General features: G+C 37.4%; 1 protein-coding gene across 1 annotated transcript in view; it reads left to right on the forward strand.

Moving 5' to 3' along the window:
* USP36 (ubiquitin specific peptidase 36) overlaps positions 1 to 18071 on the forward strand; it is a 47546-nt gene that overhangs the window by 18388 nt on the left and 11087 nt on the right. The window contains exons 9-16 of the mRNA XM_036756370.1: positions 1573 to 1684; positions 7529 to 7669; positions 8293 to 8393; positions 9502 to 9643; positions 10502 to 11182; positions 12055 to 12185; positions 13827 to 14453; positions 14944 to 15185. Of these exons, the coding sequence (XP_036612265.1) occupies positions 1573 to 1684; positions 7529 to 7669; positions 8293 to 8393; positions 9502 to 9643; positions 10502 to 11182; positions 12055 to 12185; positions 13827 to 14453; positions 14944 to 15185 (2177 nt within the window). The remainder of the gene's footprint in view (positions 1 to 1572; positions 1685 to 7528; positions 7670 to 8292; positions 8394 to 9501; positions 9644 to 10501; positions 11183 to 12054; positions 12186 to 13826; positions 14454 to 14943; positions 15186 to 18071) is intronic.

Genomic DNA, 18071 nt, shown 5'->3' on the forward strand with positions numbered 1-18071 from the left:
ATCACCCGTCTTTCCTTCTGTCTAGTCGTCTTGTCAAGACCATCCTATCTACGTGTGCCCTTGCTTACATCCCATCCTGTCAGCAGCAGATTGCCTCCCCAATCATCACTTCTCTCTGTCCACTGATTTCTTCCCTCCTGCCTTGAAACAAATCACCCCCAAGGTGGGTAGGAAGCGGGGCGGGGGTGGTGTGGGCAGAGCCGGAGTGGTCCGACACCCTTTAGATTCTGCTGGTTTAGTCTTTGTCTTCTTGATCTTTTTGTGTATCTGAAGGTATTGATCATCTTTCCATTATGGATGTGTTCTAGATGACCTCATCAGTTTCCATGGGTTTAATTATCACTCTATGCAGATGACTCAGATTTATATATTGAGCCCCGTTCTTTACTCTTTGCTTCAGTAATGCATCACCAGCGGCTTACTGGACATTTCAGACTGGATTTACATCTCAAACTTGACATGTCTAAAACTAAGCTCATCCAGCCAGATTCACCTCTTCCAAACTTCCCTGCTCTATCATTTTTCCATTCTCTCAGAATAACAACTTTGGAGTTATCCTCTATTTTTCATTCTCACTCATCCTTTATACCCCATCAATTACCAAATCTCACTTTTTTCTACTTCTGCCACACCTTATATCCAGCTCTCTCTTTCTAGTCATACAGCTACTACCTCAATTCAGGCATTCATTATCTCTTGTGGTATCCTAATTGGTTTCCTTGCCTTAGGTTTTTTTCTCCACTTCAATCCGTCTTCTGCACTGCTGCTGAAGTGATTTTCCTTAAGCATACACCAGATCTTGTCACTTTCTTATTTAGTAAACTTAAATGGAATAAGCAAATCTAGACTCAGACACTTAACTAGCTGTGTGACCCTGGGCAAGTCACTTATTCCTGTTTGCCTCGGTTTCCTCATCTCTAAAATGGGTTTAAGGAAATGGCAAACCACTGCAGTATCTTTGCCAAGACAACCTCAGATGGGGTCACAAAGAGTCAGACATGACTGGAAAATGACTGGACAACAACAAACTTAAATGACTCCCTGTTGCCCCTAGCCAGAAATGTTTTAAATCCCTGTGTTTTAAATCCCTTTTCAACCTGGCTCCAACCCATATTTCCTGCCTTGGTACATATTATATATATTACTTCCCTTCCCATACTCTTGCCAAACTCACTTCAGTTCTTTATTAGCAAGGTAGGGGACTGTGGATGCAAAATGTTGCATACGTGCTGTCAGGTGTTGGTTTTGCTTAGCTTTTTCTTTGTTAGTAAGAACAAAGTGGGGCTGGGAAAAGGAGCTATGTATCTGGAAATGACAGTGATACATAAACACCATCAATAAAACTTTCTCAGTGTGGTGGGTAAGGATTTTATTTTAACTCCATGATTTGCACTATATTTAATAAATAACCTCCAGTTCCAAAAGCAAGGAATGGCTTTGTGGTGATTTGCCCTTTTTTGAGGAAACATTTTATATCCTCTCTACTTATGCATCACTCCCAAATAACATAGATGAGAGAATAGTTTTCTAGAGTATAAGCTAATAGAGTTTTTAAATCTGTTTTCCCTATAGATGCAAGAAAAAAGTGCCAGCCAGTAAGCGCTTCACAATTCATAGGACATCCAATGTCTTAACCCTCTCCCTGAAGCGCTTTGCAAACTTCAGTGGGGGTAAGATCACCAAGGTGAGTTTCCTATCAAGAATTATTCAGTAAACATTAGAGCTTTGGAAGCTCTACTAGGTACCAGCCATCTGCCTCTCCATTTGAAAAGCAGATACTAATGACAGATAATATGATTTTAGACAAATATGCAGTAATATTACTTTTACATAACTCTTAAAGTGGAGAGAGTGCTAGGCCTCAAGTCAGGAAGACTCATCTTCCTGAGTTCAAATCTGGCCTCACATACTTACTAGACATGTAACCTTAGGCAAGTCGCTCAACCTTGTTTGCCTCAGTTCTTCATCTGTAAAGTGAGCTAGAGAAGGAAATGGCAAATTACTCCAATATCATTGCCAAGAAAGCTCCTGGGGTCATGAAGAGTTGGCCATGACTTAACAACAACAACAACAACAATAAAGTGCCTGGTTTCTAAAATGAAAGTGACTGAAGTTTTGTAATTTTTATTTGATTTTTATATTATTATTTTTTATTTTGAAATTCAGTAAAATTTAGGGAAAATGTTGGTACGTTTTATTTCCAGTCATTATTCAAAGAATATTTTTTCCTATAATATTTCTAGGATAGTCTCCATTTTTCACCTCATTCTGCAGAAATAAATTTTTTGTGAAATGACCTTAGTCCTGATCTATTCTATAAAAATAGGATTTACTGGAGAAAGTAATAGTAATGCATTTGGTTTTATTTTATCCAGCTCTGTAAAATAATTTTTTGGTAGTTCAGTTGATATGGCACTGAATGGATACATTAATTTAGGTAAAATTGTCATTCTTATTATATTAGCTCGGCCTAACCATGAGCAAGTGATATTTACATTTATTTAGATCTGACTTTATTTGCGTGGAAAGTGTTTCATAGTTATGTTCATATAGGCCCTGGGTTTGTCTTGGCAGATAAACTCCCAAATATTGTATAGTGTCTACAGTAACTTTGAATGGAATTTCTCTTTCTATCTCTTGCTGTTGGGCTTTGTTAGTAATGTATAGGAATACTGAGGATTTTTGTGGGTTTATTTTACATCCTGCAACTTTGCCAAAGTTGTTTATTATTTCAAGTAGTTTTTTTATTTGATTTTCTAGGATTCTCTAAGTAAATCATCATATCATCTGCAAAAAGTGATAATTTAGCTGCTTCTTTGCCTATTTCTTTTTGTTCTCTTATTGCTACAGCTAATGTTCCTAGTACCAAATTGAATAGTAGGGGTGATAATGGACATCCTTGTTTCACCCCTGATCTTATTGGGAATACATCTAGCTTATCCCCATTACAAATAATGCTTGTTGATGGTTTTAGGTAGATGCTATTTATAATTTTAAGGAAGGCTCCATTTATTCCTATGCTTTCTAGTGTTTTTTAATAGGAATGGGTGTTGTATTTTGTCAGAGGCTTTTTCTGCATCTGTTGAGATGATCATATGGTTTCTGATAGTTTTGTTGTTGCTATGGTCAATTATGCTAATCGTTTTCCCAATATTGAAGCAGCCTTGCATTCCTGGAATAAATCCTACCTGGTCATAGTGTATTATTCTAGTGATAAGTTGCTGCAATCTTTTTGCTAAAATTTTACTTAAAATTTTTGCATCAATATTCATTAGGGGAATTGGTCTATAATTTTCTTTCTCTGTTTTGACTCTACCTAGTTTGGATATTAGTACCATATTTGTGTCATAAAACAAATTTGGTAGGACTCTTTCACCTGTTTTCCCAAATAATCTACAAAGTATAGGAATTAATTGTTCTTTAAATGTTTGATAGAATTCACATGTAAAACCATCTGGCCCTGGAGATTTTTTCCTAGGGAGTTCATTGATGGCTCGCTCAATTTCTTTTTCTGAGATGGGGTTATTTAGAAATTTTATTTCCTTTTCTGTTAACCTGGGCAATTTATGTTTTTGTAGATATTCATCCATATCTCTAAGGTTGTCAAATTTATGGGCATACAATTGGGCAAAATAATTCCTAATTATTATTTTGATTTCCTCTTCATTAGAGGTGAACTCACCCTTTTCATTTTTGATACAGGTAATTTGATTTTCTTCTATTTTTTAATCAAATTGACCAAAGGTTTATCAATTTTATTGGTTTTTTCATAAAACTAGCTCTTTGTTTTATTTATTCAATAATTTTCTTGCTTTCAATTTTATTAATCTCTCCTTTGATTTTCAGTATTTCTAATTTGGTATTTAATTGGGGATTTTCAATTTGTTCTTTTTCTAGCTTTTTGAGTTGTATGCCCAAATCATTGATCTCCTTTTTCCCTATTTTATTCATGTAAGCATTTAGAGATATAAAACTTCCCCAAAGAACTGCTTTTGCTGCATCCCATAAGTTTTGGTATGTTGTCTCATTATTGTCATTCTCTTGAATTGAAGTTATTAATTGTTTCTCTGATTAGTTCTTTGGCCCACTCATTCTTTAGAATTAGATTATTTAGTTTCCAATTAATTTTTAGCTTATTTTTCCATGGTTCTTTGTTACAAATAATTTTTATTGCATCATGATCTGAAAAGTATGCTTTGACTACTTCTTCCTTTCTGCTCTGGATTGTGAGGTTTTTATGTCCTAGTACATTTTTGAGTATGTGCCATGTACCGCTGAGAAGAAGGTATAATCCTTATTATCCCCATTTAGTTTTCTCTAGAGGTCTATCATATCTGCCTTTTCTAAAATTCTGTTCACTTCCTTAACTTCTTTCTTATTTATTTTGAGGTTAGATTTATCAAGTTCAGAAAGGGGAAGGTTGAGGTCCTCCCAATATTATAGTTTTGCTGTCTATTTCTTCCTGTAACTCCCTTAACGTCTCCTCTAAGAATTTGCATTCCATACCACTTGGTGCATAAATGTTAGACAATGATATTGCTTCATTGTTTATGGTGCCTTTTATCAGGATGTAGTGACCTTCCTTATCTCTTTTAATTAAATCTATCTTTACTTTTGCTTTGTCTGAGATTAGGATTGCTACACCTGCTTTTTTCACTTTAGCTGAGGCGCAATATACCTTACTCCAGCCTTTTACCTTTACCCTGTGTGTATCCCCCTGTTTTACATGTGTTTCTTGTAAACAGCATATTGTAGGATTATGGTTTTTAATCCATTCTGCTATCTGCTTCCATTTTATGGGAGAGTTCATCCCATTCACATTCACAGTTATGATTTCTATCTGTGTCTTTTTCTCCATCCTATTTCCCCATGTTTATGTTTTTATTTCTCCCTTTCCCCTTCCACTCCTCAACAAAGTTTTGCTTTTGACAGCCACCTTCCTCAGTTTACCCTCCCTCTTTATTCCCCTCTCTTGTCTTACCGTTTCCCACTTGCTACTTCTCCCCTCTCTTCTGACCACCCCCCCCTCCCTTTTTTCCCCCTTTCCCCTCCTACTTCCTGTAGGACGAGTTAGATTTGTATACTTATCAGGGTATGTTATTCCCTTCTTGAACCAGATCAGATGACAGTGAAGCTCAAACACTGCTCTTCTCCCTCCCTTCTTTCCCTTCACTAAAATGTGTTTTTGTACCTTTTCATTTGGTGTAATTTACCCTTTTCTACTACATCCTTACCTCTTCTATCAAAGCCCTCCCTTTACATCTCTTAATTATGTTTTTTATCCCTATATCAGTTATTTTATACAGACATTCACAGTCTATGTATATCCCTTTCAATTGTCATAATAGCTGTACTATTCTCAAGATTGACATATATGTATACATACAAAACATACATAAGATGATATAATTCTATATAAAGATGCAAATAATTTGCCCTTATTGATTAATAAGGTTTGTGGGGGTTTTTTCCCCTGTTTACCTTTTTATATTTCTCTTGAGTTTTGTATTTGGAGATCAAATTTTCCATTGAGTTCTGACTGTTTCATTAGGAAGGTCTGGAATTCCCTTATTTCGTTTAAATGTCCATCTCCTTCCCTGAAACATTATGCTTAATTTTGCTGGGTAGTTGATCCTTGGTTGTAGTCCTAGCTCCTTTGCCCTTCGGAATATCATATTCCAATTTCTCCTTTCTTTTAATGTGGAGGCTGAAAGATCCTACGTGATCCTGACTGTAGTTCCACGATATTTGAATTGTTTCTTTTAGCTGCTTGCAGTATTTTCTCCTTGACTTTGTAATTCTGAAATTTGGCTATAATATTTCTTAGTGTTTTCAGTTTGGAATCTCTTTCAGGGGGTGATCGGTCAATTCTTTGAATGACTGTTTTGCCCTCTGGTTCTAGGATCTCTGGGCAGTTATCTTTGATAATTTCTTCGAAGATACTGTCAAGGCTCTTTTTTTCATCGTGGATTTCCGGTAGCCCAATAACTCTTAAATTGTCTCTCCTGGATCTGTATTCCAGGTCAGTTGTTTTCCCAATCAGATATTTCACATTTTTTTCTATGTTTTCATTCTTTGCATTTTGTTTTACTACTTCTTGATGCCTCATAGAGTCGTTAGCTTCCACTTGCTCAACTCTAATTTTTAATGAGTTGTTGTCTTCATTTTGCTTTTGAGTCTCCTTTTCCAATTGGTTGATTTTACCTCTCAGGGTGTCATTTTCTGTATTTAGATTCTGAATCTCCATAGCCATTTCGCCAATCTTATTCTTTAGGGACTTGATTTCATCAGTGGATTTTTTTCCATTTTTTTCCATTTTTTCTTTTACCTCCCTAATTTGGTTTTTAAAATCCTCCTTTAGCTCTTCCAGTAATGCTTTTTGGGCTTGAGAACAGTTCACACTACCTTTTGAGGTATCAGATGTGGGTATAGTGTCATTGCTTTCCTCTTCCAAATTGGTATTTTGATCATGCCTGTCTCCATAAAAAGAATCAACGGTCCTCAGTTTTTTTGTGTTCTTCATGTTGGTTAGCCTTCTTCTGGCTTTACAATAAATTTCTGCTCAGGGCTCTCTGTCCCAGCTTTCTCATTCTGGGGATCGTGAGTCTAGTTGTTGGCTTCGTGAATTACAGCCTTCAGTTTCCTGAGGTGTTGGAGAGGGGGTCTGGCTGCCCGAAATCTCCTCTTCCCCTGGAGTTGCTCTCCAGCACTGTTGCTCTTCAGCAGTGGTCTCAGCTGTTGTTTGAGCTGATGTCTGGCACTTCCCCTGGGGGAGCAAGAGTACATCTGGGCTCCTGGTGTTGACCCCTGCTGGCTCTGCCCCTCTGGGACTCAGGTACTCCCACTGCTCGGCCACTGAAGCCCCACTTCTGTCTCCTCTATTCCAGCGTTTTTTTTTTCTGAGGAATTCTCTGGGTGTGGAGGGGAGGGATTAGAGCTGTTTACCTGGCCGTTATGTCTCCCAGAAGTTCAAGAAGCTGCATTTCATACCTTTGGGCTGCAAGCCTCAGGAATTGATTTTTTCACGGCCGGTGGCGTTGCGCTGCCTCTTGTTGCTTCTACAGACTCCCGTCCCTGTGTTGGGAGGCCTGGGGATCTCCGCTGGTTTCGTTCGCCCAGCTTTCTCCCAGCCTGTCTCCCACGTGGGTTTCCTGGCCAGCCGCTTCCGCTTTGGTGCAATCTGTAGCCAGTCCATTTTGTTTTAAATAGCTCAGGTTAGCTATTATCATCTTCATAATATATCTATGGGATAGTAGAGAAAAACCAGGCATATTCCCATTTTACTTTTCAGAAAAGAGGTGGTGAGAATGGTTGCTTTATATCAGGATCAGGAATAAAACTGAAATCTGGTTTAGCTACAAAATTACATCTTAAACTAAGGAAGAATTATTTTATTCTTTTAAGCTTCTGCCATAAATTGCTGCATGCCCAATTGGATTTGAACTATTGAGCTGTCATGATAAAGATAAAAGAGAAAGTGACCTTTTATCTTGCCATGAATTCTAATTTCTTGTTTCTTTTATAACAGGATGTGGGATATCCAGAATTTCTCAATATACGCCCGTATATGTCACAAAGTAATGGTGACCCTGTTATGTATGGGTTATATGCCGTACTTGTCCATTCAGGCTATAGCTGCCATGCTGGACATTATTACTGTTATGTGAAGGTAAGTCCATCTTTTTTTTAGGTACAGCCAGGGTAGTTGGTAGTAGATTCTTGATAAGCATTGACTTCTGGTGCAAGGATACCAGTCTTTAGAGGTTATGTAAGCCCTTCTTTAACCTCTGTAAAGCTCTTGTTTTAGGGAAAATAGGAAATCTTTCTAGCAAATACATAGCCCCACTTAGAACATAGAGAAAGTGAGTAACTTTTTTAAAAAAAAAATCTATTAGAATTTCAGCTGTTATCAGACATGTAGAGAAAGAATTGGGAAAGCAGCTGCTCTAATTGCTTCGGCTATAAAAGGCTTTGCCTGATAAATATTCTGAAGAATCTTAGCTAAGGGAAGGTACTTGCTTGTAGTAGAAGGCATAGAGATCAGTCTTTCATATCTATTTGGAACAAAGAACCTGAAGAATGATGAGATGTGAAAGAATTAGAAATTATTGTTAAACCTTTTAGGAGTCACCCATTGAGGCCTGCCTGTTTAAATTGTTAATATTTTCTGAGCACCTAGTTATATAGAGGGTTATATTAGAAATTATGGATAGTAGTATTTATTACTCAAAACAGAGAATGGAGTCTAACACCTTTAGTGATCTTTTTCCTTTTTTTTATTCATGACTTTAGGCTAGCAATGGGCAGTGGTACCAGATGAATGATTCTTTGGTCCATTCTAGTAATATCAAAGTGGTCCTGAACCAGCAGGCCTATGTTCTCTTCTATCTCAGGTAAGTCTTTTCATGTGTCTCTTTAGAGCTTTCCTTTAGCTCTATCTAGGTTCTTTCTGTGGAAATTAATTGGAAATTCCCCAGGGGGAGGGCAGATGTTTTAACAAAAAATTTCATTTGTAATCTCCAAAAAACATGTGATTTCTAATCGACCTCAGAAGTGCTAACATGGATCCCAGATGTGTAGAGCGTCCTGGGTACCAGTTAAGTGGGGTGTTAGTTTTAGTTTGGCCTAGAACTTCAAGAGCCATTCCCAAATGTATATACCTTAGAATTTCCCTATATTCTAGGAGTATCCATTTAAGGTAAGGTTATGTCAGAATGTGCTTTTTCAAAAATAAGCTAACTTCATTGTTTCTGGAGGCAGAGGGCTAGGATTCAAATCCCACCTCTGTGACTTGATACCTGTATGACCTTAGTAATATCTCTTGGCTTAATTCCTGATCTGATAAATAAAAAAAAAATCTGATAAATAAAGGGGTTATACTACATAAAAAAAATAAGCTAACTTATTTCTGAGCTAAAACCAAAACATCGCCTAGGGAATGTAAGAGCGTTTGCTGTGACATTTAAGGCCTTGAATTCTGAAATAATCCAGCTTCCTTTGTACTTCCTGTCTTTAAAGTTTTTGGTGCCTATATGCACTTTTCCAGAGAAGGATATAAGTAACAAAATAGCATCTAAATTTAGAATGCAACAGAGGTAGCTGTCATGTAGGTTTTCTTCCTCATACCCTGTTACCATGGCCCTGGAACACAGGATCAGCAGTCAGTCAGTTGCTACTGAGCTAAAAGAAGGCATTTTAGAATTCTATTAACTGCCTTGAAACTCATCCAATCAGAAAGTTTTATCACTTGAAAAAAAGGTCTTTACAGTTGGTATGCTCTGTGTTCAATTACACTCATACATCTGAGACTGTAGAAAGTCACGTTGGTTTATAGGACAAGGTAAGATTTATCTAGTGAGTCTTCTCTCTATATGGGGCGTTTAGCACCCTCAAGGCCCTCTCTGCTGTGGCTCTATTTTTTGCCATGGCTCTTTTACTTAGTTGTCATCTATTTTATTTGCTGTCTTTTCAATTTTATTACTAAGTACCTTCTCTTCCCAGAATTCCAGGCTCTAAGAAAAGTCCTGAGGGCCCCATTGTAAAAACTGCCTCAGCCCTTCCTAGTCGAGCAAATAACATAGTTCCTGAACACATCAAGAAAAATATTAGTAATGGTATTGTCCCCTCACCACTGATTGGAAAGGTAAGTAATTTGTAGGGCATCAAAACACTTCCTTGCAGGGAATAAGGGTAATCTGTATCGGTGCTTATGCAGTTAACTGTCAAGTTATTATCATTTGGGAAAAAGAAGTCTAGTACAGGTGATTCTGACCTGGCCATTTCTTTTGGGAGCTTAGCAGAGAGTGAAATAACTTTCAAGCACTTTGTGTGATTTTACTCTATTCTTGTATAGGATGGCAACATTAGCTGAGTAAGGGAAGGGAATGGGATGAATCATAAAAGGTGAATGTTGAGTAAGTCGACTTAATTAAAAACTGCACAGTAGGCTTTGTTTCTTTCACTAACAGCGCCTCTTAAACTGTGGGTCAAGAAAAATTTGCTTAACAGTAAAAAGTTTCTGAACGCACAATGACCAAAAGTTAATTAAAAATCAAATGTGTAATGAATCTGAGCTGTTTCTGGCAGTGCTTGCCAATGTTGCATCGAGCAACTTTAGCCTTGGTTCTGAACATGCTCACTTTGCACTGTGCATGCTGTCATGCTCACGAAGTGCCAGCGAACGCTGCCAGAACTTGAAAAGAGGTCTTGAGTGAAAAAGTTTAAGAAACCCTACTCTTGAGAACTGTCCATAAATGTGAAAAATGTATTAGCTCATCTCCTTAGGAGGTACAAAGATAGTAAAGTGAAATGGAATCAATCTTCTTTACTATATTTGGCTGTGTATGGAAATGTTTCTTCCTTAGGCTTTTCTACAATAAGTAAAATTTCTTTCTGTAGTTGTGAGAGTTAGTTTTGCCTTTCTTATATAGTGCCTTGCTTGTTTGTCGTTATATTTGCCTCAGAGTCCTAAAACTGTGCTTTCCTCTTGGACTTCCTTTAGAAACTTGACTTGGTATCAGTGAAAAAACAAACAGCAGAAGAAAATGGTGTCCCAATTTCCAGGAATAACTTTGTGGTAGGCCCTAAATCACAGAATGGAAGTGTTCAACTAAAGCTGCCCGTGGGGTCCCTGTCCCCAAAACTTTCTGCCAAGCCCATTCATGGACCCATCATATTGGATAAACTGGGGAAAAAAGTCAAGAAGCCTCTCTCTCTGCAACACCTTTCTCCATCACTAAGAGTATCTCAGGGCTTAAATGGCATCAGCAGCTTAAGTAGCACTAAACTTGAGAGTCGTAGGCCAGGCTTATGGGAGAACAAGAATGCTGTGCTAGCTACCTCACCTAAGCTCCTGCCTGAAGTGACTGTCAATGGCCACGGGCCAAAGGGTAATGGTGAGTGTTCAGATCCCAAGAGGAAGGATTCCATCAGTTCCAGCCCTGAGTATTCTGCCAGTAGTGAGACAGCCAGGGGGCCCGAGACCCTGAAGAATGGAGTTGGCTGTTTCTATACTTCTCAGGAAACAGACTATTCTGCTGGTGAGCGTACCAAAGAGCCACCTGGTGGAGAGGATTCTAAGATGGTGAAGTTAAAGTCCCCTGTCCTGACCAATACTGCCACTGAGCCTACAAGCATCATGTCCCCCCCACCAGCCAAAAAACTGGCCCTTTCTTCCAAGAAGGTGGGTATGTGAGGTCTCATTCCCTGCATGTGATCCATGGGGCTAGAGAGGCAGGTTTGATTTGCTTTCCAATCTTAGAATTGTAGAATGACTACTGAATTGTAGACTTAGAATGTGGAATGACTTAGAATTGTAGAATGACTAAAACTATAGGGGTTTGGGCCTCAACTCAGAAAAATGAAATTTATTGTAGGTCTCCTTAGCAACCTCTTGGGTTATGATAATGGTAGCAAGGGATGGAAAAGGTAAGGATCAGAGGTTTTAAGGAAGCTTTGGGCTTCTCTCTTATATTAGCTCATAGATACTTATTGTCAATGGAGGTATAATTCACCTTGGGAATTCTAGGAAGATAGGAAGGGCGTTATCTTTTAGCTCTAGCTAATTGTCCCCTTATTGAATGATAGATAAATGCATAAGCCAAACCCCAATTTCTTATTCTTAAAACTTAGGGTGAACTTCAGAAATGGGTTAGGGTCTTTTGCTCAGATAGGTCTCCTTGCCTCTAAATCCACAGGAGGACTGGGTGTGGTGGAGTTTGGCAGGGAACCATCAGCATGGAAAATGGCAGCCATCTCCTTCATGGAGCATGAGGAAGTGATAAGAAGATAGTGACTGTTGTGTTGAGATTTCTGTTGAAATTTCCTTCTTTTTTTCCTTTTTGTTTCTAACCGAAAACACTTGTGATTCTTCTTCTATCATTCCCCACCCCTTACCTTCTCTGTTTGTTGTTTTTTCTTTTTTCTCTTCCTGCCCATCCCAACTTTCTCTCTTTCTGGGCTCTTCTTTCCCCTCATTTTTATTTTTTTTCCCCCTCTTCACTCACGGAAACCTTTTTTAGACCACCAAGTTTTTATTTATGTCGATAACTACAGGCCAGCACCCTACGGAGGGCGACCGGCAATGACCTCCATTCACCTCCCCATTCATCATTTGCTGACCACACCAACCCCACGAAAATCATCCACTCTGTCTTCTCCTCTCCTTGGCCTGTCAGTAAAATCAGGTGAGTTGTACACATAGAACTCTAGTCATAGGGATACCCCTCTATTCTAATCCGGGGCTAAAAGAAGCTTAGCCCTATGAAGCATATTGTATTATTAGATATTGAAGTGAAAATAATTGATGACCAAACAGGGGATGGTAAAAGTGACAGTAATACATGTTCCTCATTGTTTCTTTTTTTTTACCTATTAGAAATTTGAGACATGATCCTTCCTTGGTAAAAGAAAAGCTGAGTTTCCACAGCTTGTTTTCATCGTTCTTATTTTTCTGAGACTGTGTTCCATATGCATATATGATAGTAGACATAAATATATGTTCTATGAACTACATACTAAGACTTCCCTGAGTAATCTTGTTATACCTTGACAAAGGAAGAGAAGATCTGAAGTAAAGGTGATGTAAAGACAAAAGATAGCAGTAAGAATGAGGGCCTCATTTCAAAAACTGTTTCCACCCTTCCTAGCCAAACAATATAGTTCCAGAGCATATCAAGAAAAATATTGAAATTGGTGCTGTCCCCTCACTACTAATTGGAAAGGTACGTTGATGTAAGGATGTCAGACCCAAACCAGAAAGCCACCTGGGAGTATGAGTTCTATGCAGTTTGCTTTTTCCATTTGTCTTTTGGCATCTGATGTTTTGAATTCTGAAATTATTTTACTCCTTTTGTAGTTTCTGTTTCTTTAGTGTAGGACTTAGGATTTATATATTAAGGAAAGAAAAAAGAAACTGTAATATTAAAAAGATCCATTAAAAAATTAAAGGAAAAGTCCCTAAAGGCTGGAGAGAGACCTGAAAACATTTGACCTTTTTGACTTAGAGAGGAAGAAAGTATAAGGTCAGAATACCTAATTCAACCAATTTTTCTGTTAAACATTGTTGGTTCCTTTTCTTCTATCTCTGTCTTAGTTCCAGTACTTGAAGTGTGTAACACTAATATTGAGACTAAGCCTTTCGCTTCAGGATGGAGATTTGGAATCTTGAGTAGGCCTTTACTTTCTACTTTTTTCTTCCCAGTTGTTTCCACAAAAAGAAAATTCTTTGGAAATATGACCAGAAACTTTCGTGGTTTTGTTTTGATTTTGGTTTCTTTTAGTAATCCTACCTAACCTGCATGAGGCTATTATTTAGCCTACTGGTTCCCAGTTTAAGTAAAGAAAGACAATAGGAGATATGTGGACTTTTTGGTTGGCTTTTTTATAAAGTTCCTTTATGTACAACCTGATAGTTTTGGGGCTGGGAAATGGAGCCCAATGTTCATAGTTTTAGGCATTCAGTTGTTTCTAAGTTTTTCTGATTGGGGGAGGTTTTTCATTTCAAATTCTGATAGCATTTAAATTGAAAAACATTTCAGAATTTTCAGAAGTACTTTGAACTTTTTGAAGGCAATCAATACACTATATAAGTAAAATAAAATAATAGTTTTACTATTATATATTGTTTCATATATTATAATAGCTCCTATGTTGACGTGTTACCTTAAATTTATTCCTACATCTCAAAGCAATTGCGTTAAGATACTTAAGGGGAAACAATATTTAAGATTCATGGCTAATTTGTTTGAGATTGAATTTTAGGAAGGATGAACTCAATTTGGGTCTTTTGGAGTTAATTTTTCATATGCGTACTCTTCTGTTTTTAGGGCTGTTTCACCTCCCAAATCATCAAATCCTTTGAAGTCTGCCTTCAACTCCTACTCAGTCAAAACTTCACCACTCCCTTCTAGCTTCAGGCCTTCAGGGATGACTGAACCACATAGCTGCTCCTTTGCCTCCAATTCCCTGCCTCAGGTAAATGGGGACATCAAGTCCCCTTCCCACCAGCAGCAGGGGGCCAGCAGTGCCCCTCAAAGCTTCTCCAAAAAGAGAAGGAAAAAGCATATAGGAGAAGACAGGCCATACAGAAGTCCAGAAGAAGAAATCTCACAAGGAAATGGAGAGGCACCAGACCTTTCACATGTAAAGAAAAAGAAGAGGAGGAAGTGTACAGAAGAAGGACATCGATCCTGGACAGAAGTTGCTGCCTCTCTTACAAAGGAGGAACAAACACAGAGACCTACCTGGAATAGAGGATTAGAAAGGAAGTACAGATTAGATGTGACTGTTGATGGGCTGGAGGAAGAGAGCAAAAACCAAGAGATGAATGGCAGTCACATAGGAGACGTGACTGAGGCCCACTACCTTAGCAAGAAGAAAAAGGGAAAAAAACGAAAGAGAATGGAGGAATGTAATGAGGAACATTGTAACTATCAGAAATCATCTTTGGACAGGTGAGGATAGGGAAAAAGGACATCAGACATCAATCCACCTTTTTGAGATTTAAACTTACATTCTAGGTGTGATTCTATTTGACCACAATCTTTATGGAAAGTAGGAGTAGAACATACCAGACATAGCTTCAAGCTGTGGTTGGGTCAACTGGATACAGTGCGTTGTCTCCTGGTATCTCAGTCTGGTAGATCGAAGCCTTTAAGATAGTATGATTGATCTTCCATACGTTCATTACTTATTTGTGTGTTAAATAGTTGAGCTAATATTTAGGACCCATACTTGATTTTTTTTTTTAGTCCTTCCTTGAGGTCTCTACTAGAGTACAAGAATTTGGGTGATAGTTTGTGGGGACTACCTCTTGCCAAATTATAGGTAAATGGAATAAAAGTGCATTTTGGCTTTTTATTTGAAATGAGGTTTCTTTAATATGAGTTACTTTTCATTCTTTGTTTTGAGTAAGAAATTTAACTACTTCCCATAATTCTACAGCAGCTACTCTATATGTGACAAGGATGAGCCAGAGTCCATTACAGAGTCCCCAAGGAAAAAGAAAAAAAAGAAAAGAAAGCAAAATTCAGAACAGGAAGTAGAAGAGAACAAACACCAGAGAAAGGACTGCCAAAATGACCACAAGATCATCCCTAAGGAAGACACTGTTTGCAAGGACAGCAATCAGTCTCAAGCTGTGAATGGCCAGCATCCTGGAAATACTGCTTCATATTTGTTTTTGGGTGAGATGAGGGGTGATTAGGAGGTGGGCAGTTTGAGAGAATAACGTCTTATATGATAGATGAGTTGTGGCTAGTATTTCTTGTTCTGCTTTGCCTTTTATTTCTAGTTTTTAGGTATTCTGATGTTAGTTGAAAACTAAAACCTGTTTTGGAATGATTTGTGGCCTTCTAGCATAATTTATCCAGTAACACTTGAGATAAGAAGTGGGGAGATGAAGTATTTAGAGAATTCCTTATTTTATTCAAGAGGAAACTGAGGCTCAGAGAGAAGTGAGTTGTACAAAATAATACATGTAGTTAGTAATAACACAGCATGTTCCTAGTTCATTGTCATTTCCAACATACTACCTGTCACCCATGCTTTACTACTGAATACAGTATGTTGGATGGCAACTATAATAGATTTGCTTGGTAAATATAGAGTTGCAGCTAAAGGCATTAGACATTTTTATTGTTTACTGTCATCAAATTTTAATGATCTCATCTCTATATTGAGATGTCTTTGTCAAGCAAACTGAAATCTTCATGTTAGCTGGGCAGGGCACACTCTCCCCTTGAAAGTTTTGGAAACTTTCTGACATTCCGTCTAGATTTCATGTAGATTAATGGTGTCAAACATAAATAGAAACAGGTTACTAAACTATACGTAAGGATCTCTGTGGGGTTCATATTAGCTTAAGAAATTGTGTACACACACACACATTTTAATCTGGTTCAGGCCACACTTAAGAGTATTGTGGGCCATGTGTTTGATACCTTGGATTACCACCCATATGTTAAGATACCATTACCTTGAATATGTTGCAGTTAACTAAATTTTATAGCTTATCTTAAATTTTAATATCCTTGATGAGATTTGGTGATACCATACTCCAATTAGTAAAATGCTTTTTATTTTAAAAATAGATTTTACATCACCTGCATTTTACTCCTCTTTATCCTCTTTCCTTCCTCCTCCCAGAGAACCAATTAAAAAAAAAACTGATAGCATATACACCACTGGATTAGAACTTCTGCAGAGGAGTAGGGGGAGGTTCTCATATCTCTTCTGTGGAGTCAAGTTTTTTTCATTATTTCACATTTCATTTTGATTGTTTTACAGTTGTTTGTTCATTTACATTGTTACAGTCATTGTGTATGTTATTTTCCTGGTTCTGCCTACCTCACTTTGCATCAAAGTCTTTCTATTCTTCTCTGTATTCATCATACTCAGTTTTTCCTATAGCACAGTTATATTTCTTTACATTTTTGTACTACAATTTATTTAACTTTTTCCTAGTCAGTGGGCATCTACTTTGTTTCCAATTCTTTGCTACCATAAAAAGTGCTTTTATAAATATGTTGGTATACATGGAGATTTTCTTCTTTGTCAATGACTTTTCTGGGCAATAGGGCAGACCATCTCTGGGTCTAAGGGTGTGGATATTTTAGACACTTAATTTTTGTAATTCCATATTACTTTCCAGAATGGATGGAGCAATTCAGAGCTCTGCCAACCATAACTCCACCAATTTAGACTTATTCCATCCTTGCCAACTTGCTAGGTGCAAGAGCAAACCTCAGAGTTGTTTTGATTTACATTTTGCGTGTTAGTGATTTGGCTCATTTTTTTCCTATAATTATTAACAGTTTGTAAAAACATGTTTGTTTGTTTTTTAAGCTTTGACCCAAAATTCTGCAAGTATATCCTTTTTGAGGAATATATCTCTTCTATTCTGACTGTTTTGAGGGTGTATATTAGGATTTGAAGCTTATTCTGTTTCTTTTCACATCAGATATATAGTTCACATTAGTGACTCTCTTTCTGTCTTTTCCAAGAAAGAATTTCAAATAACTGCCTTTTCTCTTAGCTGTAAATGATATTATCTTTTTTTCTTCTCACATTGTTTTATTGATGCTGTTTCTTCTTCTTTTTTTCATTATTGTTACTTCTCACTGACAAATCCCACCATCAGTAGAACCATCCCTCGAAACAAATAAGTACAGTTAAAACAGATCATTACATGGTCCATACCTGTAGTTCAGTTCCTCATTCTGCATTTCTTGAAGTGTGCTTCACTTCCTGTCCTCTGAAGTCACCCTTGGTCACACTTGGACACTGCATTGACCAAAATTCTGAGTTCTTCTACTGTTGTTTTCCTTCACAATTTACAATTTCATCATGAAATTGTTATCTCCTGATTCTGCTTGAAGTAGGTTAATTTTCCTCACTATTTTTGTCTGTGACAGGAAAAAACAGCATCATCTGTGGTTTAAAATAAGTAAAAAGATGAAATAAACTGAGTACTCACTAATCGAGGCTGAAAAAGGTTTGCTGTGTGAATGTAATTCAATAGAATTGTGCAATAAGAAAAAATGGAAGCTGTTTCGTGTTTATATAGTACTTTAATATTTCAAAAGTTCATTACATATTTATTTGATCTTAGACAACCCTATTATCCCCATTTTTTTTGGATGAACAGGTTCAGAGAGGTTGAGTGATTTGCCTAAGGTTATATAGCTAGTAAGTAACTGAGATGGAATTTGAACATAGATCTTCCTGACTTCCAAGTCCAGTGCTTTATTCATTTTGAGATGCCAGCCTCTCTGATGAAGAATTTGAAGGAATATGGGAAGATTTTTATGAAATGATTGAGTGAAAAAGAAGCAGAACCAAAAGAAGAATATATACTGTTAATACAGCGATATAGAAAAAAGATCACTAAAGGGAAACCAAACTCTGTGTAACTGAAAAGCCAGTGGTGGTCGTGGATAACAGATAATGAGACATACCTCACTCCTCATGGCAGAGGGGTGAGGGAGGGACTGCTAGGACAGAATTTTGTGTACGTTGTCGGATTGTGTCATCATATTGGGTGTTTTCACTTAAATATGTTTTTTATAAGA

The sequence above is a fragment of the Trichosurus vulpecula genome, chromosome 4, assembly GCF_011100635.1.
Source record: "Trichosurus vulpecula isolate mTriVul1 chromosome 4, mTriVul1.pri, whole genome shotgun sequence".
NCBI lineage: Eukaryota > Metazoa > Chordata > Mammalia > Diprotodontia > Phalangeridae > Trichosurus > Trichosurus vulpecula.